Source organism: Halictus rubicundus, chromosome 1, assembly GCF_050948215.1.
Source record: "Halictus rubicundus isolate RS-2024b chromosome 1, iyHalRubi1_principal, whole genome shotgun sequence".
Taxonomy (NCBI): Eukaryota; Metazoa; Arthropoda; class Insecta; order Hymenoptera; family Halictidae; genus Halictus; species Halictus rubicundus.
Window position 1 is genome coordinate 12,225,853 of NC_135149.1, and position 27,580 is coordinate 12,253,432.

The 27,580-nt window shown below is 43.4% G+C and overlaps 1 protein-coding gene across 15 annotated transcripts in view; it reads left to right on the forward strand.

The window, feature by feature from the left end:
• The window catches only part of By (focal adhesion protein tensin), a 247,087-nt gene that overhangs the window by 151,957 nt on the left and 67,550 nt on the right, over positions 1–27,580 (forward strand). The window contains exon 1 of one of the 15 annotated variants that reach the window (XM_076788322.1): positions 13,557–14,198. The exons of 13 other annotated variants lie outside the window; for them this stretch is intronic. In XM_076788322.1, the coding sequence (XP_076644437.1) occupies positions 14,136–14,198 (63 nt within the window). In that variant the 5' untranslated portion in view covers positions 13,557–14,135. Of the gene's footprint in view, positions 1–13,556; positions 14,199–27,147; positions 27,370–27,580 lie in introns of those variants that run through there. One more of the 15 variants, XM_076788329.1, reaches the window with a different exon arrangement.

The window sequence follows — 27,580 nt, forward strand, 5'->3', positions numbered from 1 at the left end:
ATTTATATGTAAAGGTCCACAGGGATGAAAATATTTTCTGCAATTCTTTCGCGAGTTTTTAGTGCCGATAAAACGGGATTTGGTGCTGATCCATTAGCGAACGCTTTTTCGACCCTTTGAAAGCGTTATTCGGGGCCGAACATACTTTTTTCCGCGGCCCCTATTCAATTCGAAACACGGAACTAACGCAATCTAACTAAAGTGAAACAAACTTGGAACACGCCGCCTGTTCGGGGGCACTTTCACAGAAATGCCGAAAATACTTCGGTGAAGTGCAATTCCTGCGCTAGTTTTCAATGAACGTTGCACGGAGCTGAATGAACTTCAATTATTGCAACCCTTGGTGCACGATGAGCACGTTTGCAAATTAATTTACGTACATAATCGAAAATATTTATTTTACGAAGTCTTTCTGCTGGAAGTGGTAAGGTAAAAGAGAGGCACTTAAACTTGATAGGGAGAGAAAGAATGAACTATGAACCACATTGAAAGAATAGAGAATATTTTTGCTACCAACATAGGAACCAGTGACAGCAACGATTTATATAGTAATTTTGTGTCAGGTTAATTAGTTTGTTTTAATATGACATTTCGGTTGGACAGCGATAGGAAGGTACATTTGTTGAGGGTGAAACGAAAAGGGAGTAAGGGTGGCCGCGGCTGCGTTTCCATTTTTGTGCTATTACGCCGATTGCCGGTTTCCGGCGCGGTGCAACCCGGTGCAACCCGGTGCATCAGCAGAAAGAGCAGATATACGCCGCGCCGGAGTGTGCATACAACTAAACGCACGGCATTGTTCGCGGCAGACTATCGGTATGCGAGCCGTACATCCAATTGAACCGGTCGAGAAGTCAGGGGTTGGGGCCGCAACCCCTAGCCCTACATCGCCATTGTACTCCCACGACTCTGCTGAGTTTGATTCTAGGTCACCAGGACTTAATGAGAAATTACTAGCCGTATATGGAGACTTCCGGACGCGGACTCATTGCGTTCGAACCGGTAGATTGGACCCTGTTTTAACCATCCCCTAACTAGTTACATCGAAAAGAAACTAAAAAAAAAACCGAACCCCCCTTTCGCATCTTTCTTGAAAAATTTGTTTCAGTAGGTTATTTTTTAGAAATCATTAGAAAGATTAATTTCAACCCCCGAGTTTTTCAATCTGAAAGAGAATTAATTTTATGATTAAACAGTCTGACCTCCTAAGCTGAAATTTTATGTCTGTATTTGCACGTGTTTGAAGTAACTTCTCAAATTTTTTAAAGACATTTTATTAAACATTGTGGAAGTTATTAATAAATGTTGCAGGTTTGGACATTTATTTATAACTCTCATAATTTTTAATAAAATGTGTTTAAAAAATTTGAAAAGTTACTTCAAACACGTGCAAATACACGTATAAAATTTTAGCTTATCAGGTCCGATCATTTTCGGAGAATTAATTCTTAAACATAGCACTGACATAGCACGTCCAGACTAAACTGCCCCTTTAAGCAGACTTTAAAAATGGACTTAAAAATGTGACTACTACATTTCACATCAATTTTTATCGAATTTGTACGTAATAACTGATTTTGTTTAAAATATTGGAAATCTAGGAAAATGTGCTATTTTGCACGTTTGACTACTTGTGATTACTAGGGCCAACTACAGGCTTGAGCTTGAATTTAATCAAGGAAGACACGAATGACAACATTTCTATTCGATCTAAAATCTATCACATAGAATTCCAATTAGAATTTGACAAAAATTTGTCCGATATGACTTTACTAAAAACATCATTTTTAATCCTTCTCCAATATTTTATTTTTTTTTTTTTATCTTGTTGGCACTGTACAAGCATTTCATTATAGTCTATGCAGCTATCCACTGAATGCAGTCTCATTTCTTAGTTTTTATTCGGAGAAGTAAACCAAAGATTAAAGTAGAAAGAACGTACATAAACAAAATTATAGCTCCTGTGTAAAAACACCTGTTACTATGCAACTGGAAAAGAAACATTATCGTAAGCTATAAAATTATAATTATACAATGCACGGTCTGGAAATAATGATGCATTGACGTACGATTTTTAATATTGCCTAAAGGAACCGATTAACATAATCACAAATTAATTCCGAATACATTAACGTTCCCGATACGACACTCGGCGTTAATTCCGTCTTAAGATTTTTAATCTTGAATAATCTTTGGTCCAAAATAAAAATCGACAGATACCGTCTGTGTATCTAGTCCACTCGGCGAAACTGGTTCATTTATCGCAATCATTCGAGATAATCTTGTTTTCCGTTCACGGAGATGATCTTTGTCGCAAGGTCACCGGCTCGATACCGTGGTGACGTCGAGAGCAATTTGTATATGCCCCGGGCGGAATCGTCGATGATCCCATCCTCAGTTTTTGCCGGTGCTGACCTAATTAAGCGACTGCGACCGACCCTCGTAGATTACTATCGGCGGCTGCACCACGAATTCGGGCTCTCTCGTTCTCCGTGTGAAATAAAATCGCTACGATGCAGGCTGGCCCGGTGTGGCCCGATGACGGCGATGGCGTGCTCTTTGGCATCGGAGTGCCCAATTGGTGTAAAGTCCAATCAGATTATCAGCGGTTGTTCAATTGTACGGGCGATCGGAGCTCGACATTATTATCGCATTAACGCCGATTAGTCGATGCCCGTCCGATCTCGGACGGGCAAACATTATGACACGATTAACAGGGGAAATTGAAGTCATTAATTCACGATGCTGGTGACACTCAAAATTGGGTTAGGTCTGTTGGGGGTCTGTCAGACTCCCACCGATCAAATAGCAGGAGTTCGATTTACAGGGGTCGCTGGAGATAAGGAGGTGGGATTTTTTGAGATTAATTTTCAGTTGATTTTCTAACATAAAAACTTCCTGCATCGACTGCTTCACTTTTTGAATAATTTTCTCGTCATGTATAACCTTTCACTGTAAAAAGATAATCTTTCCTTAAAATAACATCTTGCATGTCATAATGAAATTAAGATAATTTAGTACGTCATTTAAAAAATTAATTACCAAGCCTCTACAAATAATTGTATCACCCATACATTCTAATAATTCAAAAATGTATTTTCTGCTTCATAAAACGATGGTAAAAATATATTCACAGTCTTCCACAATCGTACAATACGTCTCTGACAATAGATTCAGCCCTTTGTTTTATTAATTGGACAATTTCTTCCCAGGTTATTGTATTTTTCAAACAACACCTTTCTCTTTGTTAGCAAAAATGTTTAACCCGATGGTAGTTCATGAAATATTCAAATATAACAATAAGGCAGCTCAAAGAATCCCCAAACGAATTTCTCCAATTGCACATTTCGATCAACGAGTGGCATTGATCAATTCCATCGTTGATCTCGAGAGCGTTTACCGTAGATTAAAAAATTCTCTCTCCCCTTTCGCTGCAATTAGAGCAACAGTCTAGCAGTCTCCGCTGAAAGGGGATTCAATTCGAGAATTTAGTGCGTGAAAAGTAGATCAACAGCGGCAGAAGCTCGCGTAGTTAGACCGTCCGCATCAAAGATCCCCTTTCATCGTTGGAAATCAGGGCGAAGAAGGCGACGACGCGCCGCGCCGGTTGCTCACCTTCCGGCATGCAAAGAAGTCACTACCCCCGACTTAGGCGAGTTCTGTAGGCAATTTCACGGGCTTCCCTGGCCACAAAGGTGAGCCAGCATTGCTATGATTAACCTGGGTCATGACAAATCCTCCGAACATGATTTTTCACAGTGTAGCGTCGTCAGACACTGACCAGGGTTAATTAACCCTCGGACTCCTGCGAGTGCTAAGCCTATGCCGGGGTCATCGGAGCCTATGCTGCATTTATGATAACGACATCCGCCAATTCCCCAATAAAATTACTTTATATCGATTCCGCAAAATCGCGATTGGCAATCACCACGCGGCGGTGAGATCGAACCGAGCCCGGAATCAATCTTCCGATAATTAACGTCTTAATCGGCCGATGTTATCGCAATTACTAGCACCGGATAAACTGTTCGGTATCGTCGAGCGGATCTGCACGATCGCGACTCTCCGATAAGACGAGGTTCCCCGTCCAACGTGTCCGTGTTGTTCGTGGAAAGCAACGAATCGATGAAATTCACGACGAACATTTCGCGTTCCGGCATCGCTTTCGCCCCGCTGGAAATCGGTTGCTACTTATGGTAATGGCAGGGGAACAAGAAAACCGGGAAGCCAAGGGTCAAGAGGGCCTCTCCGAGAGAAAAAAAAACGGCTACGAGCAGGTCCTTGAGAATCCTGCAGCTGCCAGTCGTCATCGGTTCATTGAACGCAGGGAACTGCCGGCCGAGCGCTACCTAACTTTTTAGGGTTGCTAGAAAACGGGGTTCGGATTGCTTCCAAGGGTGCACGGTGACGCAGCTGGGGACACGATGCTTTTATTTTCGTCTTTTTTTTAACGGTGCCCTGTCGGCACGTGTCACGGTAATGGATATGATGCTTAGAGATTCATTAATAACGGGAATTAAGAGTGACAAATGGACGTGCTGACCCCATGGGAGACTAATTGACATCACTTTCTGGGTGTTCCTACGCTTGCTGTTACGCGGCACCTTCGGTCTACGGGGATTTCGGTGGCGGGGGTGCGTTTGTGTTGCGTTCTGTCGGCAGAATTTGTTAGGGGAAGGTGAGCATTTTGAATTCTGGCAATTGTTTACTCTATTTTAACTATTGCCCCTGAACTATAACAAATTTATGCTGAATAAAAATGTATGCTGAACAAACATTTTCTGCGTCAATTGCAAGAACCACCCCAATAGAAATTCTTTTTATCCTCGATAGTTTTGATAGATCGTGCAATGTGTCTGCTGTTTTAAATTTCTTCTTGCTTGTATTATTGGCTCAGGATAGAAAGGCTTTAAATTCAAAGTGAATTAAAGTTTGATAGACACAATCTTCACATAAATTGAAGCAAAATATTGTCTTCCGTCTACGAACATTGACTTTTCCTCCAAGCTAGCGCGATAACTACAAATTTTCTTTTCCTGCCGGAGACGATTAAGAAAACACTGGCTCTCGCTCCTGGTCACGAAATAAATTATAAGTCAAGGGATTGAGGAACGAAGGAAGATCAGTATTAAGTAGCTTACCATTTAAAGCGTAATACTGCTTAGCAAAGTTCCTTCTAGACTTACGAAACCTTATATTTTGATCGAAGCTTGTTTTAACCTATATACATTCCACGAGTAAAACTTCACACGTTTATTGTTCCTCGATACTGTCAAATCTTTCGCTTGTCTTTTCTCGCGAGAATAATGTACTGTCTGTGAAAACATTGACAAATTTTTTCCGTAACTGAAACCACCACAGATATCAAAATTGGAGTTTCCTCTTTGCAATGATTCATAAAGCAAGACGTAAATAATTATCTAGTTATAAAAACGTCTTTGTCTTTGCCGGCGACTATGATGCTGCAGCGCAACGGTATCGCTCGGGATTGTTATTCAAAGCGCACTCGTCGCCAGCCAAAATCTGACGCTCGTTATAACGGAGCGCGGTCACGATCAAGCGGATCCAGCCAGAATTTCGTTATGCGCGCGCGCCTGTTTCCAAGGATGCTTAGCTAACAAAGCAACCCGTGCAATTAAGTTAAATAAGATTAATGCGCGGCTTGACGCAACGACTTCAATGGCCGCGGTGTGTATCTAGCGCCCCCGACGCGAATTCGCGCGCCCGTTGGTACACGGGCCGCAAGACAACGTAAGATTAATTGCATCGAAAATGCGGCGAGGGTCGCTCCGCCGGAGGAGAAACAAAGGTGCACTGTACGTACTCCAACGCCTTATCTGCGACTGCGAAAGAGCAACTGCGTCTATTAAAAGCTGCCGTAAATTAAACTTTCACTAAATTTTTGTAGTTTTACAACGAGGATCACTCGACGCAGGACGCACTTCAACGTGCAATTTCGACTTGCAGAGTCGAATAGCCAGTGTCGCCAGATGAGGGGAGCGAGTCGAGGGGAAAAAGTTACCCTCTCTCTCTGCCAGTACCGGCACGACAGAGACGGAACGGGTCACGTGACCGGCCCGTGTTGGTGACGTGGGGAGTAGCGCGGTAGAAGGGGAAATTAGAGTGGGGGAACAAGTCTTGATCTGGCAACACTGCGAACAACTCGAAGACAATCGACCGCAGACATAAACAACCGAGAGAGCCCCCATCAATCTTTTTCACCCGACGGAAGTTCTTCAGCTCCCCCAGCACTCGACCTTGTAAAAGTGCATAATCGAGCCTGTCGAACAGCCGTCCGAGCAAAGGATGTTTTCCAAACCGCTTGTGTTTTCCTTTCGCCACCGAGACACGAGTGGCGGCTAACATCTGCCCCGGCACGCCTAAACGGGACATGGATTTATTTACGGTGTCGAAGGGGTTGCTCTGGTTTCGATCTTTGGCGACAGAGCTGAAGAAGAAGAAGAAGAGAGAGAGAGAGGGAGAAACTGACGAAGGGAGGAAGCACTTTCATGCCAGGCACTGGGCATAATCTCGTCTTAGCTGTTTCTTGTATCGACCACCTAACTTCCGGTTAATTTTAGACGTGTGTGGCTGCGGGGCGACCGTGCACTGCGTGCATTCACCCAGATATTCCATTCACCTTTGTGCATAAAATAATCCGTTTCTATAATCCGAATGTTGGGAAAATTAACCCGGCATTTCATATATGTGGATTCCGTTGATGTTAATTGTTTGGTATGTCCAAATAAATTGGTAAGTTTCAAATGAAGTGAAACAGAAAAAATAAAAGGAGAAAATGGTCAGCTAAACTCACTTGGAAGTTAGAATAAATTATTTTGTAGCACCGAGGGTTGCATTGACTTTGCAGTCGCTTCAGAAAATCGTTAACAAATTCATTCGAATTTTTATTTTTCGTTTCGCACGGTTTGTACGCTTCCGTCGACTTGTTCGTGTATTTCTGTCAATTTAAAAATTACTTCTTTCTCCTACATGTGTAGAGTGAATTTATGAATGGGTGGGATACTTGCAGATGCGAATTTCTGGTAATGTATCAGACATTAATTGGACACAATGAACGCAAGAAAATTATTTACTGCAATAAATTTTGCTCTTTCTCTCTCTCTCTCTCTCGTGTACCAACTCGGAAAGAAGCTAGATTTATTAGAACTTTTGGCACGGCACCAAGCTCCGTCAACTATTTTTGCATCCCGACGATGTTTCGATTTGTAGAATCGAGACGACTGGTCACATACGTCATTCATACCTAAGCTATCATCATCATCATTTTCCCAGTTCTCGTTGTTAATCCTCTTTGACGATATAATAGAAAGAGAAATAATTCAACTCTCGAACTTTTTCGTCGAGAATAAAATTAAAATAAATTCAAGAGGCTGGAGAAAGATGTATCAATTCTCCTTTAACTCCGTCTTCTTAATTACTTTTCCGTACAAACCCCTCTCCTCGCTCCTTACGGTGTCACGAGCTGCAAAGCACAAGCTAAACAAATTTCGCGAGAGGGGGGACCCAGTTCCGCTCTTTAAATCGCTTCGCGAGTTCCGGAAGCGGCAGGATTCGGTCGAGAGGAGGATCACAAGCGAAAACTAGAATCGCGAAAGCGAGAGACCGGTAATATTGACTCCGTTTAATATCCACGGCGGAACGAAGGATTCGAAAACGATTGCGTTCCCGGACAGCCGCGCCAATTCCTGATCCACTTTCAGTTCGCGGGAGCGCCACGCGGTGCTTCGAAACTGAAACTTCTGCTGTGCCAGCTTTTAAATAAACAGGGGAAACTCCTCGCGCGCCGACAAGTTTTTGGCAAAATGTTCATCCCTAAATGCTTCTTCTAATTGCAATTTTGATCACATCGTGCTCGAAAGAGATGCACGTTTCGAAAGCAATTCGCCAACATCGAGACGGAAAATGAAAAAAAAAAAATAGATTCCTTCGCAAACGACAGCTAAATCTTGTTGCGAACCATTTCTGTGTCGTTCGGCACGCATCTGGACGCACACTCGAGGAAAAAGAATCGCTACCCAGTCAGAAATCCGCGTCAGTCTCGCGAGAGAGGAGATTCATTTGTCGGCGATCCTTCCGCGCGAACGATTTGTCATCATTCTATATCGTGCGACTAGGACATCGTTCGTTTCTCTTCTCTCCTCCCCCCTCTCTCTCTCGCTCTCTCTCCCTTCCTCCGTTTGGTTGAATGCAAGGGGTAGCTGCAACGGGCTCTAAGTGCATCGAAATTTATGAACCACCGTCGCCGAGCCCCTCGCCGCTGGCGCCCGAATCCGCTGAACGATTAATGTCTCGCTTCCCGGCAGAATTTTACGTCGGAACCGTGAAAAATGCTGCCGCCCGTGAATCTTCTTCGAAACACGGCCGCCGCGGGCGATTCTTTTTTTCCCCGCGGATGGGTTTAATTGCTCGCCAACGCCGAATTGCTTGGCCCACCGCGTGTACTGCGCCTCACTTCGAGCACGCAAATTGGGATATTCGTCCCGGAGCGCACGGATGCAGTTTTTAATTTTAAACTGCTCCGCGAACACGGCTGCGGGACTGACGTTTGGGTCCACATCGTGAAAACGACGAAAATGTCTTTACTCAGATAAATTACAAAATTTAGGGACTGTTGGTTTCGGGAATCTAATAGTTCACGTTGCGCGCTCTTCTAGATAACGTTTAGGCATTTATGGAATGGTTAGGAGATTAGTTTTCATTACAATGCATGCTCGAGTAAGGATATTTACTCAACCGATTCCGATAAACTAATTTCTGCAATTTTCGATCATTTGACCGAAGGTGGTATATGCAGCGTTGAATCAGTATAATTACGTTTCCTTTCAGTTTCCTTCGAACATGAGCGCATCGTTGGGTACCTCATACTGCATTGCGTGGTTTAAAAAGTCTCATAAATATTATTCCTTCGTTCTTCCTTTATTTTCCAAGTTAATTGCACACAAATCATACATGATTTTCGTTTCTTCGTCAATATTTGAAAGGTGATTGTCCGATAGACTTTTGCAATTAATTGTTGTGGCCCAAGGCTGGAAGAAGAACCTGTACAGAGCTGCATTTTATTTTGTTTCGTTAACGAAAGTCTTGTAGCCTCGCTAAAAAAAAAGGAAATAATATCCTCCCGGTCCACGTTAATTTATTCTGCAAACATATCCAGTGGCGGCAATCAAAGGTGCCATTTGCACACAGCCGCCATTAAAACCCGGTAAAAGTAGCATTAAAACGCGATAAAAGCACCACTTCCACGTCTGATATATAAAAATTCATCAAAGAAATTCGCACGCAAAGCTGGTACATTCCGAAACATTAAAATCCAATCGACGGGGGCCGGAATTAAAGCAAAAATTTCCGGGAGAAACGGCGTTCCCCGTAATTCCCGCCGGACAAAGACAGTAAAAACAAACGAAGCCGATGGGATAAAAAGCGTTAAATAAAACGAATGGTATTAATTAAAAGCAGCGGTGGCGCCGCATACAAAGCTCCGAGACACGCGGGGAAGGGGAGCGAAACGTTATTACAGCCGACCGACGACTCTAATTTGCGTACCTGCGCCCGCCAGGACCGTTTCGTCAAATTTTTCAAGCTCGCCTTCTGCATTCCGGTAATAAAGATGTGTCGGCACGATCGTCGCCAATAAATACCCTGCGGAAATTCGCAGAGGTCTATCGGCACGTTGCGACACGCACGAACGAGATTTAGGAGCGGGGAATCTGACGCAAACAGTCGAATATGGTCCAATTTCTGAGAATTTATTGCAAGTAATTGGTTGGACCAACCGGTTTGAAATTTTAGGGGTATTTCACGACAGTTCCGAAGTAACTGGACATATTTTTTCTAATCCGGTAGGGTTGTACATAAAGAATTTATAATCAGAAGATATTTGGGCCATTTTTACATGGCAATTCTGGTAAGTTTTGCAATGAAATATAAACTATTTGAACAATATTGGATGAAAAAGTGAGTTCATGCTAAAGAGAGAACATTAATGGATGTGTATGCAAAAAGTCAATTGAATCGGTTCAATGGTTTTTGAGTAGTATTGTGCAGCAGGTGTGCCTGCATCAGCTGTTCGGTAGCAAACATGGCAAAAACTGCATTATTTTCCGAATTACATTAAATACTTTTGCAAGGATACTCTTGAATGTTTATACTACTATTGTTTTGTGGCCTCGCATTTGCGAATTTGCCATTTTCACGTTTTCTAATCGCACCGGCGATTTCTAATCGATGAAGAGATCGGTATTCGGGATAAACGGGACGAGCAACTCGATAAACTCGTCCTTCGTCGATTCGCGTTTGCACTATCGTTTTGTTTCTCTTTTTTTTTCTGCGACTGCGTGGGTGGCGAGGCAACGTCAGCGTCTGCGTGTCCTTTTTAACCGGTCCGCCGCGATTATTATTGTTATCAACGGCGAGTAAACGCCGATCGTGCTCCATTAACACAATGGCTACAAGAAATGGGTTGGAAGTGTCCGACGATATTGTTACAAGTTGCGTTCGCTCCAATTCCTGGCCACCATTGTTGCACCGATTTGAACCCTCGCAAGGGTGGGGGATGAAATGTTTGTGTTATGCGAACGGCTCGCTTTGCCTCGCCATTGTGCTGCCGAGGCGATAGATACGTCGAACTGGACCATTTAGCTCTGGAAGAACATGGTCGACTCGTTTCCTTTTTGCTGAGACTGCAAACCGAAGATTTATAAACTATTCTATCAGATATTCGTTCATTATACTCTTTTTTTTATTAAGCTATAAAACCCCACATGGGATTATTAGCAGCATGCACATGGCTGCGCATGCTAACATTACATAGGTAACTTATAAACTAGGATTGAGACAATATAATGAACATTTTCGAATACAACACTAAAGATATAAACAGTCAGACTTAAGAAATGTATGTATGTAAAATAGAGGACAAAGAGAGGGTTCGCACAAAAAGGAATCTATTGTATAGGGTGGAAAGAAACCCTTGTTGCAATGTTTGCGAATCAGAGCATCTCTATTATTATCATAGATCGGACAGTTCATTATACTTAACGCGGTGTCTCTCGAATTTTTTCGACTCTGGGAACCTTCGATATTTTCGATTATACGATCCTTATCATTTCGAGGGATGAGATTGTTGAAAAGTCTTCAAAAAGATATTTTTCTACGATCAGCGTACACCACGTTTTCATATTTAGATCATTTTGTCTATTTTCTTTGGTGTTGTACTGTCTCCTAATTATTTTACACAGGCCTAGTACATACAAAAGATTCCACAGTCTGTTGACGAGCTCTTAAAAATTCTGTAGGGGAAATAATATGAGAAATTGTAGAATTAAAAACAGCAAAAACTAAAGAAAAATTCTGGGTCAACTCATAAGCAGTGGAAACGTCTTATATTTTCGAAAATTGAAATAGACAATTTGGAAAATCATTAGACTTGTAGATTCTATTCGCTGCAGAAAATACACAGCGAATGTATTTCTGAACGGAATACGAACGAAAATTCGCATTACGTGCACAATCATGTGGTGGGTCCCAGACCATGTTTCCAGATCAGGTTTTATGCTGATTAAAACGAAACGGGGAATCAGTTTCCACAAATACAGAAGTGCTGCAGATATCACAGAATTAAACAGACACTATGTGTGTTTTCACACTGAAAAATCATGCCGAATCGTTCGCGAGAGACAAGTTTCCACTCTCTCTCCCTCTCTCTCAAGCTTATTAATACAAATCCCATTAACGTGTCCACGACGCGTTATTTCTCCCTTTACGCCGACAATTATCAGAGTCGCGTGCATGATCGATTAAACGGATACAGAACCGGACGAATCCGTCGGATTCCCGGCGGTTTCGAGTCGTCGTAAATTACAAGGAACACCATTAGACCGCGTGAAAATTTTCCAAGTATTTCTACCGTGTGGTATCGCGACGAATATGCAAATGCGGCGATTAAGCCGCCGCGCGGAAACGCGATGGAAGCCGGCGAACGGGAATTATTATTTCTTCGTGTATCGGGGACGATTATCGATACGAATTGAATCCGTCTTCTATCCCCTCCCCGCCCCTCTGTGGCGGTGCCAGTCACATTTATCGACCCGAAACCGGTTCGAGGAGACGGATCATTTGTCTGGATCCTCGTTCGATCTCCTCCGCCTGGCGGCGTGTCGTCCTCGTCCTTGATCCTCGGTCGCGCTCCGATTCGAAGGCGCGATCGAAGAAATCCTGACCAAAAGTTCGAATAAAAAAGTCTGCGTTCTTTTAGTGTTCGTTGCGGACGATCCTAAGGAGACGTCCCGTGCATAATATTTTGACGGTTTCGAAACTCTACGCTACGATTTCTGCGAAGATACGGCTACTAAAACTAATATTAGCGGTCCTGAGTGTGTTAGTTTATTCGTTCTGAAATGAACTAAATAATACTGTAAGGTGCAAGCTCCTTTGTCAAGTAGTCAATAGTCATCGGTGATAACTCAGTGTGAAGTACACAGAATTCACCCTTGTGATCGCTGTAGAAATTTTCTGTTCTGCATAAAGATCCGCAGTCTAATAACAAGATCGACGCTCCATCGTGTCAGACAATTGCCAGGAACATTCGCTCGAGAATTTGAAGAATAAGCGACGATGTTCTCCGTCCGACGCGGCAGCCAAGTGAAATGAAATATCAAATACATCGCGTTATTGTACAAGGTAAATTTATGCTCGCTATAAATCCAGAAAAATCCCCAGAGTGGTCCTCGCCATAGCTTATCTTAATGCAGCCATTGTTCATTTAACGAGAGACTATCTGGACTATACATTATTCATTCCTTTGAGCGTGGAATCGCCAAGGATCGCAATAACAACTTGCAGTTTCGCGGATCGTCCTGCGTTCCGCGCTTTTTTTCCCCATTGGAAACGGTCTCTCGCATTCATTCGGAGATGAAGCGGTCCGGGATCTCTGCAGTTTTATCGTCCCGAAGAACCCGTCCCGGGATCCCCCGTAATAGGTCCACTTAAGTGTATCGCGACGCCCGACGTCCCACCTGTTTTTCACCATCGGCGGGAGAATTAAGCTGCAGCCGGCTTTAATTAAATACGCGGAGTTAATTTCTCGCGCGGACGGATCGATCCTTCTCGCTCGTTGTCGACGATGACTGTCCGGAATCGGGCACGAAAAATGACGAGCAAGAAGAAAGACGAGCAAGAAAAATCCTCGAAATCCTCGCCAAAAACAAGCATCGCTACGACCGATCTCCAACTTCGTTAATTTTCGGAATCTTGGTATAGGATTTTGCACATATATTTGTGAAGCTTTTTTAATTGGAAAAATTTTTCTTTGGAAAAATCGATTTTTCCAAACGTTGGTACTAGGGCACCCTCATAATACCCGTTGATCAACGTACATCGAACAGTTGCAACTTCGTTAATTTTAGGAATTCGGATGTAGGGTTTTGCACGCATATTTCTGAATCTGTATTCTCCTAGAAACCAGAGCAAAGGGAAAAATCGATTTCGTGAAAAGGACGATCGTGTGATGGAAGATCTCGGTCGGTGGATCTCTCTCCGGGGCAGCTTGTGGCGTAGGAAGGGAGCGCAGAAATCGCAAGTGAGCTCGTACGGTTTATCACCGTCGGCTGTGCAAAAGAAGGACGAACGAGTAGGAAGAGAGACCAGGGCGAAAGAAGTGGAAGAAGTGGAGAACAAGGAGAAACCGAGCGTGGTCTTCGGGGCGCCTTAGCCGGGGCACGGCGCAAGCGCATTCCGTTCTACCTAAACCTATACGTTCCGTGCGTGATCCGAAAGACACGAGCTCCATTCGAGTTCCGTCGGCTTTTGCCATCGAACGTGCCGCGCGCGTCGTCCTTCCTCCCGTCTCCTGGCACGATAAACCAAAAAGATAGAGTCACTATTCGACATAAAAATAAAAAAATTAAAAAAAAAACCAAATCCTTCTCCGGCTGGATCGTCGCGATGCGTTCGCGCGTGCACGGGCACGCACTTCCGGCGGGTGTGGATTTAAAACGAGTGATGATCGAATCGACGCGGCGCCGTTGACGAAAATGTCGCGCCGCTAGATCGTCGATCCTCGGTGTGACGTTCCCGGCTCGATCATTGATTCGTTGGTGCCCCGGTTGACAGCTGTCAGCATGCTCTCCACCGTCCAGTGTCACGGCGACGTGCACCGCAGGAATTACCACGTCCCGTACACGGTGAGTTGTTTTTTCGAGTTGCTCTCTTTCTCTGTTCGACCGATCTCTTTCGGATCGAGCTTAGGCGATCGACCGGCTGGAAACGCGTCGATCGCGCCACGAAACCCGGAGATAATTAGCCCCTCTCCTCCTCCTCCTCCTCCTCCTCCTCCTCCTCCTCCTGGCCCCTTCAGACGAGCTATCTCTGGAATGATGTAAGTGAAACGGATGTAATGTTGTTCCAAGAAATTCCGCTGTCGTGTAACGCCGCTTGAAATAGAGATTACTTCAATGAACACAGAACCGCCGCGCAAATATTCTTCGGCCGTGTGTACCCCTCTCTTTCCCTCTCCCTCGTTCTCTTTCTGTTCAATAATGTATCCAAGTCGGTCGGAATGCGCGGATAAAAATAGTGGATTTTCGCGGGGCTTTTTGTTAGCCGGCGATCGGCTTCTCCGGCGCGCCGCCAACTTGAATGACAGCTCGACGATAAAATAATGTTGAACGCGGCTACACGCTCCGCTCCGATGAAACGGAGATTACTCCAATTATAGATTCCCGCTTGCCTCTACCCATTCTCTATTGGAAATTCTGCTACCGATAAACAGTGCTGCGAGGGGACGGTTTATCTACGAGTGCAATGATTTTTATGCGCTCGTGTACAGCGTGCCCCAGGATCATTTCAGGATAGTGTGTTGTAACAAATTTTTTGGGAACGTGTACCAGGGCGCATTCGAGTGCATTTGTCAGAGTTGTGTAATGACTTACGGTTTCGGACGCCGCGAGTGTGCTTTCTTGACGGATGGCAGAATAGAAATTTAGAAAAACACAGTACAATTTATTCTTTTTTCATACAAACGAAGGTCAATCGAACTGTTTTGTCTAACCTTTTAGATTGAAATGAAATAATTTCTATTCTCGCCAGGTGAAGATACACGCGTGGACGTTGAACTTAGAAAATCTTCAGCTTAATTCTCCCGTTTGAAGTAAAGATATCTCTGTGTTTTGCCAACAAAGCATAAGTACAATTCTGAAAAAAAATTTCAGCTCGTCTGCTGACCAAATCACAGGAATATCGCAAGAAGGAGATAGAACGGAGAGAAATTTCATCCAGCCAATTTCTGAGAAATTTCACCACAGTTTCAAAATCAATGCCGCGCGGGTGCAGCAACCCGGTCTTAGAATCCCGTTTTATTGTTCGTCCGTTTAGGCCACGTGTTGCGCGGCGTCCGCCGATTTCCATCGGCTCGAACGACCGCGCGCTCGGATTGCATCGTTTTTGTCACGAAAACGCATTTCCTTGCACGCTCGGCGAATATGTATCGTTCGAATATCGCGACCTCCCGGCGCCTCGTGTCATTCGTCTATTCTCGGTTCGCACGTTATCGTTCGCGAAACGAGCGCGTTTCGCTCGGATCCGAAGCGGAATTTTCAAGCGTGCTCCGGCGCGCATGGTTTCCACGTTGTAGAGAACCCATGGTAATGTCTGGTCGGCCAAAGATTAGATACCATAAACGCGTACCTCGGACATACTTCTGTCCGTGTTTCGCAGTCGAACGTGCTTTGTGCCCCAACGCGAGCGCATATTAAATTCCCCCGTGCTTCGAATCCCGAGATCGAGACGCTTTTCGAACTTTCTCCGAGAGCCGCGTGAAATTCCTCGCGCGAAAAGACCGGCAACTTCACCAATTGCCGTTCCCGGTCATAGAAATTCTATTTCTTCTTCTCACACTTCGCGCCGCGGCACAGCTATTTATGGGCGGAGGTCGCGAAATTCTTTTCGGTCGACGCTCTATGCTAGCGAGAATTTTAACAGATCCTCTCTATTGGTCTTTAGTTTGTGCGCGCCTATGTGTCAGCTCTTTATGGGCTTCGTTTAATGAGTTGGTTTTATTAGACAGGATGAACATTTTCTTACTACACTTTTGTTCGTCGTTGCACGTCGCTGTGCGTCTGAAGTCTGGCGGGTCTAATACGTTGAATCAATTTTATTGGACAGAGTGAAAATGCCGCATTTTTATTGAAGTGTATTCCTTTTATATTTTGTACGTTCTCGCGTGCCGAAAGTTTCGTGGGCCTAATGAATTATTAGGCACAGCGAACATTTCCATAATACATTTTTATTGAAGCTTCTTTGTGCTCTTTTTATGTTTTGTACGTTGTTGTATGTCATCAGTTCGTGTGTTTAATTTAACGAGTTGGTTTTATTGGACGCATTGGCGAAAGTCTTCATGCTGAATTTTTATCGATGCTTCAGTGTGTTCGTATGTTTTGTACGTTATTGTGAGCCAGAAGTTTCATGGCATAATTTAAAGAATTGCTTTTATTGGACGTATTAGTGAGAATTTTTACGGGACGATTTTATTGTACCATCGTATGTGTTTTTTTTTTTTACATTTTGTGTGTTTTGATGTGTCAGCAGTTTACGAGCATCGTTTGCTGAATCGCTATTATTAGCCAGTGAGAATTTGAATGGGACTTTTTTCATGTTACTGTGATGTGGCAAATTTTTCATTGGGCCGGGTGTACATTTAAAAAATGTATGCCACGTAGTCACAGCTTGATAAAAAGGATGAGCTAGAAGACATGGTTTTTCCTGAATTATGCGATCTTAATAGTGGTAACTTTTATACGGCAATATTTGCGAGATTCGTTCAGTGCTTGGCAGGTTAAATATAGTCTGAACATTCTCAGATTCCACGTTTCAGCCTAAAACGACTTCACCATTTTCGTCAGCGTTTCCCAACAGCGAAAAGTGTCGAACAATGGCCGGTCGCTGTCGAAAGAGTCGCAAGTGAAAGATTCTCAGGCCCGCGGAGCGTTTAATTTAAACGATGCGAGTTAAATGAATTTATGAAAGGTTCGCCACCGTTCGATCATACCTCGGCTAGCATGATTCCCCGCGCCGCGGATCTATCAAGCGAAATTATAAGGCGGCGAATAAATGAACCATCGCGAAGACCGTGGTCCAAGCTGTTAAACTTTCAGTAATTTCGATTACACCGGGCATTAGCAGGCGTTAACCTTAATCGAGGAACGCGTCTGGTAGTCCGGAGGTAATCGAAATAGAAAGGAGCGCCGGGATTAAAAGGAAAAGGGCAACGGGGATTAGCGGGCGGGCGGACGGGGGGGGGGGGGGGTAGCCGCGCCTCTCTCGATCAATTAATCCGTGCTCAATTTGTTCGACTTTAATTCGAACGGTTTCGCGCGTGATTCGTCCGCGAAACACGAGAATCAGGAAGCGTCTCCCCCCCCCCCGTGTATTTCTCATCTTTGCGAAGGGAAAAACGAGCGAACGAAGGCGTATGAACGGCGTCGAGTGTCTCTTTCGCGGAAGTACATGTGTACCGTGTGAGCCGGTAATCGGATTCCAGGGTGTAAGGGACCCGGAGGCATATCGGGAGGATCTTTCGAACCCTAGCGCTCAAACCGGTACGTCGAATCGAGGGAAATTCAGTTGGAGAACGGCCAACTGGGTGACCAAGGTCGACGCGCCGGGATTCGCACTATATCCGACCCTTTTGGGGCGTGGCTAGCCTGAAAGAAGGGTCGTTTGAATATTCATATTCAAATAGGATTGTGGAGATCGTTTTCATGCTTGGAAATAGTTGCTCTTGGCGGAAATATTATTAACTGTGACCGGTAGGATGATTGCTGCTGTGTTTCACTTTGGGGGCGTGGCCAGAGAGATTCGGGTTGGGGGAAATATTTTTTGAAGCTCCGCATTTATGTTGGTTTATAGGATACTGTTTAAACACAATTTTCCAAGTTCTCTGCTTTATATTGTTTTTAAGAAGCGTGTGAGCAGTGATTCGTAATTATTGACTGTGGCCAGTACTTTGGGGGCGTGGCTTGAGCGGCTCATGGTAGGAGAAATGTCTTTGGAAGCTTCATACTTCTGTACGTTCATAGGATGCTTGGAAAATTGTGTTTAAAGATTCTCTGCTTTATATTGTTTTTAAGAAGCGTGTGAACAGTGATTCGTAATTATTGACTGTGGCCAGTGCTTTGGGGGCTTGGCTTGAGTGGCTCATGGTAGGAGAAATGTCTTTGGAAGCTTCATACTTCTGTACGTTCATAGGATGCTTGGAAAATTGTGTTTAAAGATTCTCTGCTTTATATTGTTTTTAAGAAGCGTGTGAGCAGTGATTCGTAATTATTGACTGTGGCCAGTGCTTTGGGGGCGTGGCTTGAGCCGCTCATGGTAGGAGAAATGTCTTTGGAAGCTTCATACTTCTGTACGTTCATAGGATACTTGGAAAATTGTGGTTAAAGATTCTCTGCTTTATATTGTTTTTAAGAAGCGTGTGAACAGTGATTCGTAATTATTGACTGTGGCCAGTGCTTTGGGGGCGTGGCTGGAGCGGCTCATGGTAGAAGAAATGTTTTCGGAAGCCTCATATTTAAATTAGTTCTTAAAGTATTACCGGAGATGCGTTTGACATAAAAGTGACTGGATAATTAAGGTCGCGGGAAGACTTTTCATTCTGTATTAGCTTCGGGGGCGTGTCTAGTGTGATGTACGGTGGGAGAAGGGTCTTTTAAGTCTTCATATTTAAATAAGTTCGTAAAGTATTGTTTCTGTTGCATTTGGCTACGAGATAATTGAACGGCAGTGGTAATTGAAAAGGTTTCTTCTCTGTGTTACTTGTTAGAGGCGTGTCGAAACTGATTCATGCTGATAAAAGGGTCTTTTGAATTTTCGTATTTAAATAACCCTCCATAAATATGGAGCACTTAGAAACTTACGTTTGCGTTAAAAATAATTGAGTGGCGATGGTTATTGTGAGGTTTTCTAATCTCTATTATTGAGGGGGGGGGGGCGTGTCTGAACTGATTAATGCCGACAGAAGGGTTTCTTGAATCTCCATATTTAAATAAGTTCATAAAATACTCGGTTAGCGCAATGGATTTAAGGTGTTTGGGTAATTAAGGTCACCACAAGATTCCCCAGTCCTATATTAATTTTTGAAGGCGTGTCAAAAATTAGTTCACTCTTCTGCCTGAACAAATTAATGGGAAGAAATCGAAAACACAAAGATGATTACAACATACGTAAGACGCGTATTTCTGCCGTCTGATCTCGTGTAGGAGCGTGTCCAGCGCCATGATTCACGGTAGAAAAAGTCCTGGCAACTGTATAATTTCCTGACTCACTAGAAAAACTATGCATGAATCAAATCTAATTAGATCATTACGATGGATAAGGCGTGTTTGACACGTCGCACGACTAAAAATATATCTTATCGTTTTCTTCGAGTCAAATCCTATTTGGTATGTAAGAAAATCCAAAGCTGCTTCAACGTCCTGCCCAATATGGCCCAAGGGCCGTGTCTGATGCGCCCCGAAATGGGGGAGCGACCTTGAATGGTCACGTAATCACGCTCTAACAACGTTCCAGGCTACTGTCGCAGCTCTTGACGAACAAAATTCGTTTAAATCCTTACAGTAACAACGGTATCCCAAGAAGACATCTCGGGCCGCATTAACAAGTGTCTCAAGTGATATTTATGCGACAGATTGACGTCACCGGCTAGGAGCGATTTTGGCGAACGCCTCAATCGTCTTTAAATTGCGGGTAGGTTCTGAAACGCGTCGATAAATCAACCGCTTCCGACGATAAGGTCGTTTCGACGGTGATTTATTGAAATCGGTCTATCAAACGCAGTAAACAATAGTTGTGCGCTCGGTTTGGTGGCTCGCGACGTCGCCGCCAGCCGAGCCACGGAAATGTACTCCCGGCGGACGATTAAAAATCCAGGATTAGATTGTATGAATTAGCTGGCATCTGGCGTTCAACAGCAGGCCGCTCGTGTTTGTTCATTGCGCGACGAGGAATCAGGGAAACGCGTGGCCGCCGTTAAATGACGCTCGCCTACTTTCGGACCAGAACCAGCTGCGTCTTTCATCACAATTGCCGCGGGATTCCCGAGCTTTCCTTCAATATCAGAAGCAATTTATTTGAAAATTTAATATTCGGACGTTCAAGGATCTTATCTTCTGCTCACCTCTTCTCGAATAAAACGGGTCCACGAAATTCGAGACGATCCTCTGCAATTTTCGTGACATCCAATTTTATCGTCACTTATCCTGTGTACCTGGATTTTCAATATCTTCTAAATGCTCGAAAATAGAGTATGCAATCTTCCGAGGATCTTTTACAATATTTTAAACTGTCTTAGACTGGTATTTAACACATTCGCGACCAGCACATTTTTCCGTTTCTAATTCTACGTGCCGGCGAAAGTAATGAAATTCTGAAGCTGGTTGCCGCAAACTTGTATCGTTAAAGCAAGGACAAAAATGATAAAATTTGTTTTGAAATATCAATGATGCAATTATGTGTTGTTTAAAACAAAATGTCAGATTCGCGTGAGCGGCAATCAGGAATAGAATTTAAAATGACGTGAATTCGTGGCACGAATTACTTCGCAATTCCATTTCCCGAGCATTTGCTCCCAAGAGAAGAGGGATTGCGATTAGATTAAAAACGAAATGGACTGTTTAGAATTTATCAAATGCTCGGGACCGCTAACGCGACCTCGTATGAACCCCTAAGCATCAAGTATGATGCCCAGAAGTCGTTTAGAACCGCGTAACTCCGGGCAATGGGTCTCCACAGAAGGATGTCCTTAGACATCAAGTGGACAGGAAACTTCCTACTCGAGGGATATCATAAGAGGCTCGTCCGCCTCTTTTCGGAACGCGAGGGCGTTTATTTACGATGGCGGACGGACAAGTTGTCGCCGTTCGACTAATTGATGAGCCGGGAGAGGACCCATAAGTGGACAAAGAGACGATGGAGAAGATGATCGGTCGCGTCTCGATTTCTGCCTCCATTTGTTCGGTATGGCGTGTATAGGCCTAATGTCGCGGTCAATTACCGTACGTAACTGACGAATCGAAGAGCACCGGCGAGAAAACCAGTTTAGCACGTGTATGGTATTGCCAACGACGTACCAGTCCGTTGAGTCTTCAAGTTCATCGACTTGACGCAACGCGAATATCTGGTTCCCGATGCACGCGATACGATTTCGTTGTCCCTTGATCTCGGCAACCTATTGAACGATGATCTCTGCTTCCTGATCTCTTTCCTGCAATCCTACAAAGCCCTAATAGTGGTTCCATCCTTCAAAGACCAAGCGACTTATACCGAGGGGGATTTATACTCTTACTATCCGGATATTCGTGTATTTCGATTACTCGTTATAACTCGAAATCCGGATTGAGATTCGGATCCGAATATGAGGCCTAGGGTTTTTACTGTCCGGATATCAGGATGTTCCACTTCGGATACTCGGATCCGGATATCCAGATAGCAAGAGCCCTAATTTTGTACATTTGCCAAATCTTGTGTGCCACTTTCCTTCCTTTTGGAGGTTAGGAATACTTCATTCTTTGGACATAATGTTGATCTTAGTAAAGCTAGGTTTAGTGTAGATTATATTATGGGGAAAGTGAATACCAGTAATCCCATCATTCCCAAACATGTAGCTTCCTTTTGGAGGTTAGGAGTACTTCATTCTTTGGATATAATTTTGATCTTAGTGAAGCTAGGTTTAGTGTAGATTATATTATGGGGAAAGTGAATACCAGTAATCCCATCATTCCCAAACATGTAGCTTCCTTTTGGAGGTTAGGAGTACTTCATTCTTTGGATATAATTTTGATCTTAGTGAAGCTAGGTTTAGTGTAGATTATATGATGGGGAATGTGAATACCAGTAATCCCATCATTCCCAAACATGTAGCTTCCTTTTGGAGGTTAGGAGTACTTCATTCTCTGGACATAATTTTGATCTTAGTAAAGCTAGGTTTAGTGTAGATTATATTATGGGGAAAGTGAATACCAGCAATCCCATCATTCCCAAACATGTAGCTTCCTTTTGGAGGTTAGGAGTACTTCATTGTTTGGATATAATTTTGATCTTAGTGAAGCTAGGTTTAGTGTAGATTATATGATGGGGAAAGTGAATACCAGTAATCCCATCATTCCCAAACATGTAGCTTCCTTTTGGAGGTTAGGAGTACTTCATTCTCTGGACATAATTTTGATCTTAGTAAAGCTAGGTTTAATGTAGATTATATTATGGGGAAAGTGAATACCAGTAATCCCATCATTCCCAAACATGTAGCTTTCTTTTGGAGGTTAGGAGTACTTCATTCTCTGGACATAATGTTGATCTTAGTAAAGCTAGGTTTAGTGTAGATTATATTATGGGGAAAGTGAATACCAGTAATCCCATCATTCCCAAACATGTAGCTTCCTTTTGGAGGTTAGGAGTACTTCATTCTCTGGACATAATTTTGATCTTAGTAAAGCTAGGTTTAATGTAGATTATATTATAGGGAAAGTGAATACCAGTAATCCCATCATTCCCAAACATGTAGCTTCCTTTTGGAGGTTAGGAGTACTTCATTCTTTGGATATAATTTTGATCTTAGTGAAGCTAGGTTTAGTGTAGATTATATTATGGGGAAAGTGAATACCAGTAATCCCATCATTCCCAAACATGTAGCTTCCTTTTGGAGGTTAGGAGTACTTCATTCTTTGGATATAATTTTGATCTTAGTGAAGCTAGGTTTAGTGTAGATTATATTGTGGGGAAAGTGAATACCAGTAATCCCATCATTCCCAAACATGTAGCTTCCTTTTGGAGGTTAGGAGTACTTCATTCTCTGGACATAATTTTGATCTTAGTAAAGCTAGGTTTAATGTAGATTATATTGTGGGGAAAGTGAATACCAGTAATCCCATCATTCCCAAACATGTAGCTTCCTTTTGGAGGTGAGGAGTACTTCATTCTCTGGACATAATGTTAATCTTACAATTAGTAAAGCTAGGTTTAGTGTAGATTATATTATGGGGAAAGTGAATACCAGTAATCCCATCATTCCCAAACATGTAGCTTCCTTTTGGAGGTTAGGAGTACTTCATTCTTTGGATATAATTTTGATCTTAGTGAAGCTAGGTTTAGTGTAGATTATATTGTGGGGAAAGTGAATACCAGTAATCCCATCATTCCCAAACATGTAGCTTCCTTTTGGAGGTTAGGAGTACTTCATTCTTTGGATATAATTTTGATCTTAGTGAAGCTAGGTTTAGTGTAGATTATGTTATGGGGAAAGTGAATACCAGTAATCCCATCATTCCCAAACATGTAGCTTCCTTTTGGAGGTTAGGAGTACTTCATTCTCTGGACATAATTTTGATCTTAGTAAAGCTAGGTTTAATGTAGATTATATTGTGGGGAAAGTGAATACCAGTAATCCCATCATTCCCAAACATGTAGCTTCCTTTTGGAGGTTAGGAGTACTTCATTCTCTGGACATAATGTTAATCTTACAATTAGTAAAGCTAGGTTTAGTGTAGATTATATTATGGGGAAAGTGAATACCAGTAATCCCATCATTCCCAAACATGTAGCTTCCTTTTGGAGGTTAGGAGTACTTCATTCTCTGGATATAATTTTGATCTTAGTGAAGCTAGGTTAGGGGGGAAATGAATACCGGTAATCTCATCATCCTCATAAAGCGATTTACAAAAATGCGAATTCGTGGTGCAGAGAGCCTTCGTGCGCGATTAGGAGCAGCGGAAACGGTGTCAAGTTCCGTCAGAGGCAAGGTCTGCGTCACCTTGACATCGGTCAGTGTGACCAGATGATTTCCATGATTCAAGATTAGATTACCGGGCAACCGAGGGAGTGATGTTTGGTGACGCGCTTACGTACGTTTGCGCGCGCGCGCGCGCTTCTGTGTATGCGCAGTATCTAGATCATGGGGAAAAGTTTGCGGTGTAGGTGTAGGACGGTAACCGACTGGTTCCCGATGCTGGTTTCGATTCGACTGTTGGCCCCTAGCCAGCCATCGAAATTTCCTTCGCGTCTCGACGCGGGACCGTCTCCCTTCTTGTGTGGTCATGGGGGCAAAAGAGAAATAAGAGCGGCCCCCGGGGGCTTCTTTATTAAAGCAACGGGCCGCGTGCCGCAGTGGAAACTCCTTCCAGATGGATGCAACGTCACGGACGTTGGATCACGACCCACTTGTACCGCGTGCTCTCTCTCTCTCTCTCTCTCTCTCTCTCTCTCGCGTATTTCGCTCACGTTCGATATTCCCTCCTCGCTTTTCTCCCTCCGAATCACTTTCAGCGCATCCACGGCGTACGTTCCTGTCAACGCTACGTACGTGTGGGAGGTGAGATAGATAGAGCGAGGGAGAGAGAGAGACAGACAGAGCGGAAAAAAAAGATTCCTTTCCGGACAAACTGGAACGCAACCTTTGCATCGACCGATGTCACCGTGGTATTTAAAGAGGGATAAATGGGTGTGGGACAGCGACGCGCTTATGCACCCGGCACTGTCATCGATTTCCCAGCTGCAGCAAGGTAATCAGAGTTTCCTCGGGCTTGTCCTGCAACTGACGGGCCCGAGACCACGCCGCCGCGAGAACTGTAGCTTAATCTTTGCGCGACACGCGAACCACGTTATTCGCGAATGGCGAACTTCTCGAATCGATGGGCTGAACGACTTCGTAACTTGTCACGCGTATATTGGGAGGATGTTTTTACGATCCCTTGGCAAAATGCTTAAGGTGTGAAATCCCTTCCCCCCTCCCTTACCTCCCTTACCCTTAGCTGCATTCTAATGTCCCACCAAATTGAATGAAACAGTGAAGTTTGAAACTGTAACTACGTATAAAAATTCTTTGCCCACCTGTGGTTAGTTTAAACGGCGAATACCCTACTTTTACACCCCTGAACCCACGTTTCTTAACACTAGATTTACGGAGCACTAAAAGTGGCTAGTTTGGATTATTTCATAAAAATACCAAGAATATATTCAGGCAGATTTTTAGCAGGCTTTTACTATAATATACGTTCCAAGGAATAAATGTGTTAAATAAATTTCCTATAAATGCATTTTTACAATCATAATAATTGTAAATTAAAGAACATAAAACCCGTCATTTTGGCGGGTCCCGTAAATCTAGTGTTAAAGTCTTCTCGTTTCTGTTGGGAAACCGAGAAACAAACTGAAGTTTCTTTGATTCAATCGAAATGAAGAAGACATAAATTCAAACGATTCTACAAAGTTTGAAAAATTTGTTTACAAATCCGTTTCAACATGATCTTATGGAGGAATGTTTCCCCTTTACAGTGACTCCTTAAAAGTTGATCAACAATTTTTTGTCACAGAGTTATTGCACTTTGAATGAAGGGTGACAAGCCGTAAAATTTGCAGCATCGATTGCAGTGACTAAAATTAAAATTTTGTTTTAAAAGTCCAATTTTAAAGCGATAAATTGTCCGTTATTAAAATTAATTATTACTTCGATCTTATGGAATGTTTCGAACGTGTTAATGGATAACTTTCACCTGGACCCATCAGCAGGACACTTGCGCGTGTTCGGGTCAACTCGAGTCCGAATTTCGGCCCGAATAATAAGATTAATGAAGTAATTTGTCTAGGCGATAGAAATTCCCGTAATCGTCCTCGAGATCTAGCGAGGGAAGGGTAAAACCGGCTTGTTCGCCATCGGGTTCAAGGGTCAGAGATAAGTCCATTCCCTCGGATAAGCCTTGTCTCGTCTCACTGTTCCCTGCACGATCTCTATCGCGTATTACACCGCGGTTACATGGCTTGTATCTTTACGTAAACGCATGGAAAACAACCGTCGCGCAAGAAAAATCGCTTTCTTCGCTTATGCACTCGTGTGCATACACCGCGGATATTTATAACGATGAACGTGACGGTTGTCGCTTCCTGTGAGGTCATAGGAGGATCGCGATCTAAAAGAAAAACCGTTTGCGAGTTCCCGCAAATGCCACGCTACGTTGCGTAACCAGACGGCGATTAGGCGTTTCTGCGTATGCATGTGTGTATGTGTGTCTGTACACCTATCGCACGAAGTTTCCCTGGCACGAGTCAAGGATACGAAACGGCAAAGAATGCGCCGTTTTTACGGCCGTCGTGCGATTGAACAGGTGTCATCTTCGACACGGTGCTCGACTAACGAGGATTAGAATAGTTGTTTGTCTCGGTCAGTTCCTTCCCTTGGCCTCGTTCCTTTAATCCTTTATTCTGTCTTTGAACCCTGTTGCTTTTGTTGCTACGTCGTTCGGAACGTGCGACACTGTGCTATTGTTACCGAATGTGTCTATTCATTAGTGGCACAAGGATTTTATGTGGTTACGACGGAAATCAGTTGGTAAAATTCGAAGAAGTGAAGTGGATAAAAGATTTAAGAATGTCAATGTGTTAGTGTTCAATTGCATTCAAGCACAAATTCGATTCGCAAATAAACTTTTAGTATCTATTTATTTTATAGTGTTTTCACAAATTCACGTATCAATACCACATGTCTACGCATTCGTTTTACCCATCAGTGTGTTCATTTTCGAAGAATTCACTGCGGTCATTCCGTATTTTTAACATGATTGCTTCACTATGAGTTCACGGATAGTCCCATAGGCGGCTATGAAATTCGCTTGAAATCAGAAAAATCTTCGATTTAACAAACTTGTAAGCTTTCCGTTGAACATCAAGCAGAACTAGATCTCAGCCAATTTTTTTTCAACTGCTATACTTAAAACTGGCAGTATTTTATTAATACAAGAACCACGGTCAAAGAGATCCGAATCAGGCGAAAGTAGCAATTCCCCGTCTAGCTTCTTGATTTCGCGAAGTTCATCAGGCATTCTGTATAAGGAGCACTCGAATAGAGAAAGAGAGAGATTTCTCGCAACGAGGTATATTTCCGCAGTCCTCGAAAACCAGGCTGCCCCGAGGGCAATTTCGCAATTTGTTCGTTAATGTAACGCGACGTGACGTTGTTCCAACACTTTCCTAACGCCACGGTCACGATCCCGTCTCGAGTCTCGAGCGCTGATTCCTCCGCAGCTGTGCTCTCGTTGAGTGTTTAGACGTGATTCTCAATCGCGACGCGCGCTACATCACGGGGCATAAGTCAATTAAACCGGTATTAGCCAATCGGTTGTCTTTCTGTCGAACAGCCTGCCTCCGAGGCGATTATACCGTTCGTTAAACCGACTGTGTTCGACCGCGTTCCGCAATTAATATTTACCGTCGATCAACGAGACTCCTCTTTTTCCGCCGACGACTTCAACAAAAATACAGTTTTCGTTGCACGCACGGAGAACATCGTGGCAAATGAGAGACAGGAGCGACAGAGAAGTGAGTAAAAATGCTACGAGTGTGCAGAACAGTAATCAGTAAGCCAAAGTGAGAACAAAGTGAAGCAAAAGTGAATTTTAATCGTGAGCAGGGGGGAAGGGAATAGAAAATTGACTAGAGGTAAAAAGAAATAGTATGCATTATTGCTGAGAGAGGGAATTACATATAATTTCCTGAAAAATTACAATTATATATGAAAACAATTCTGATC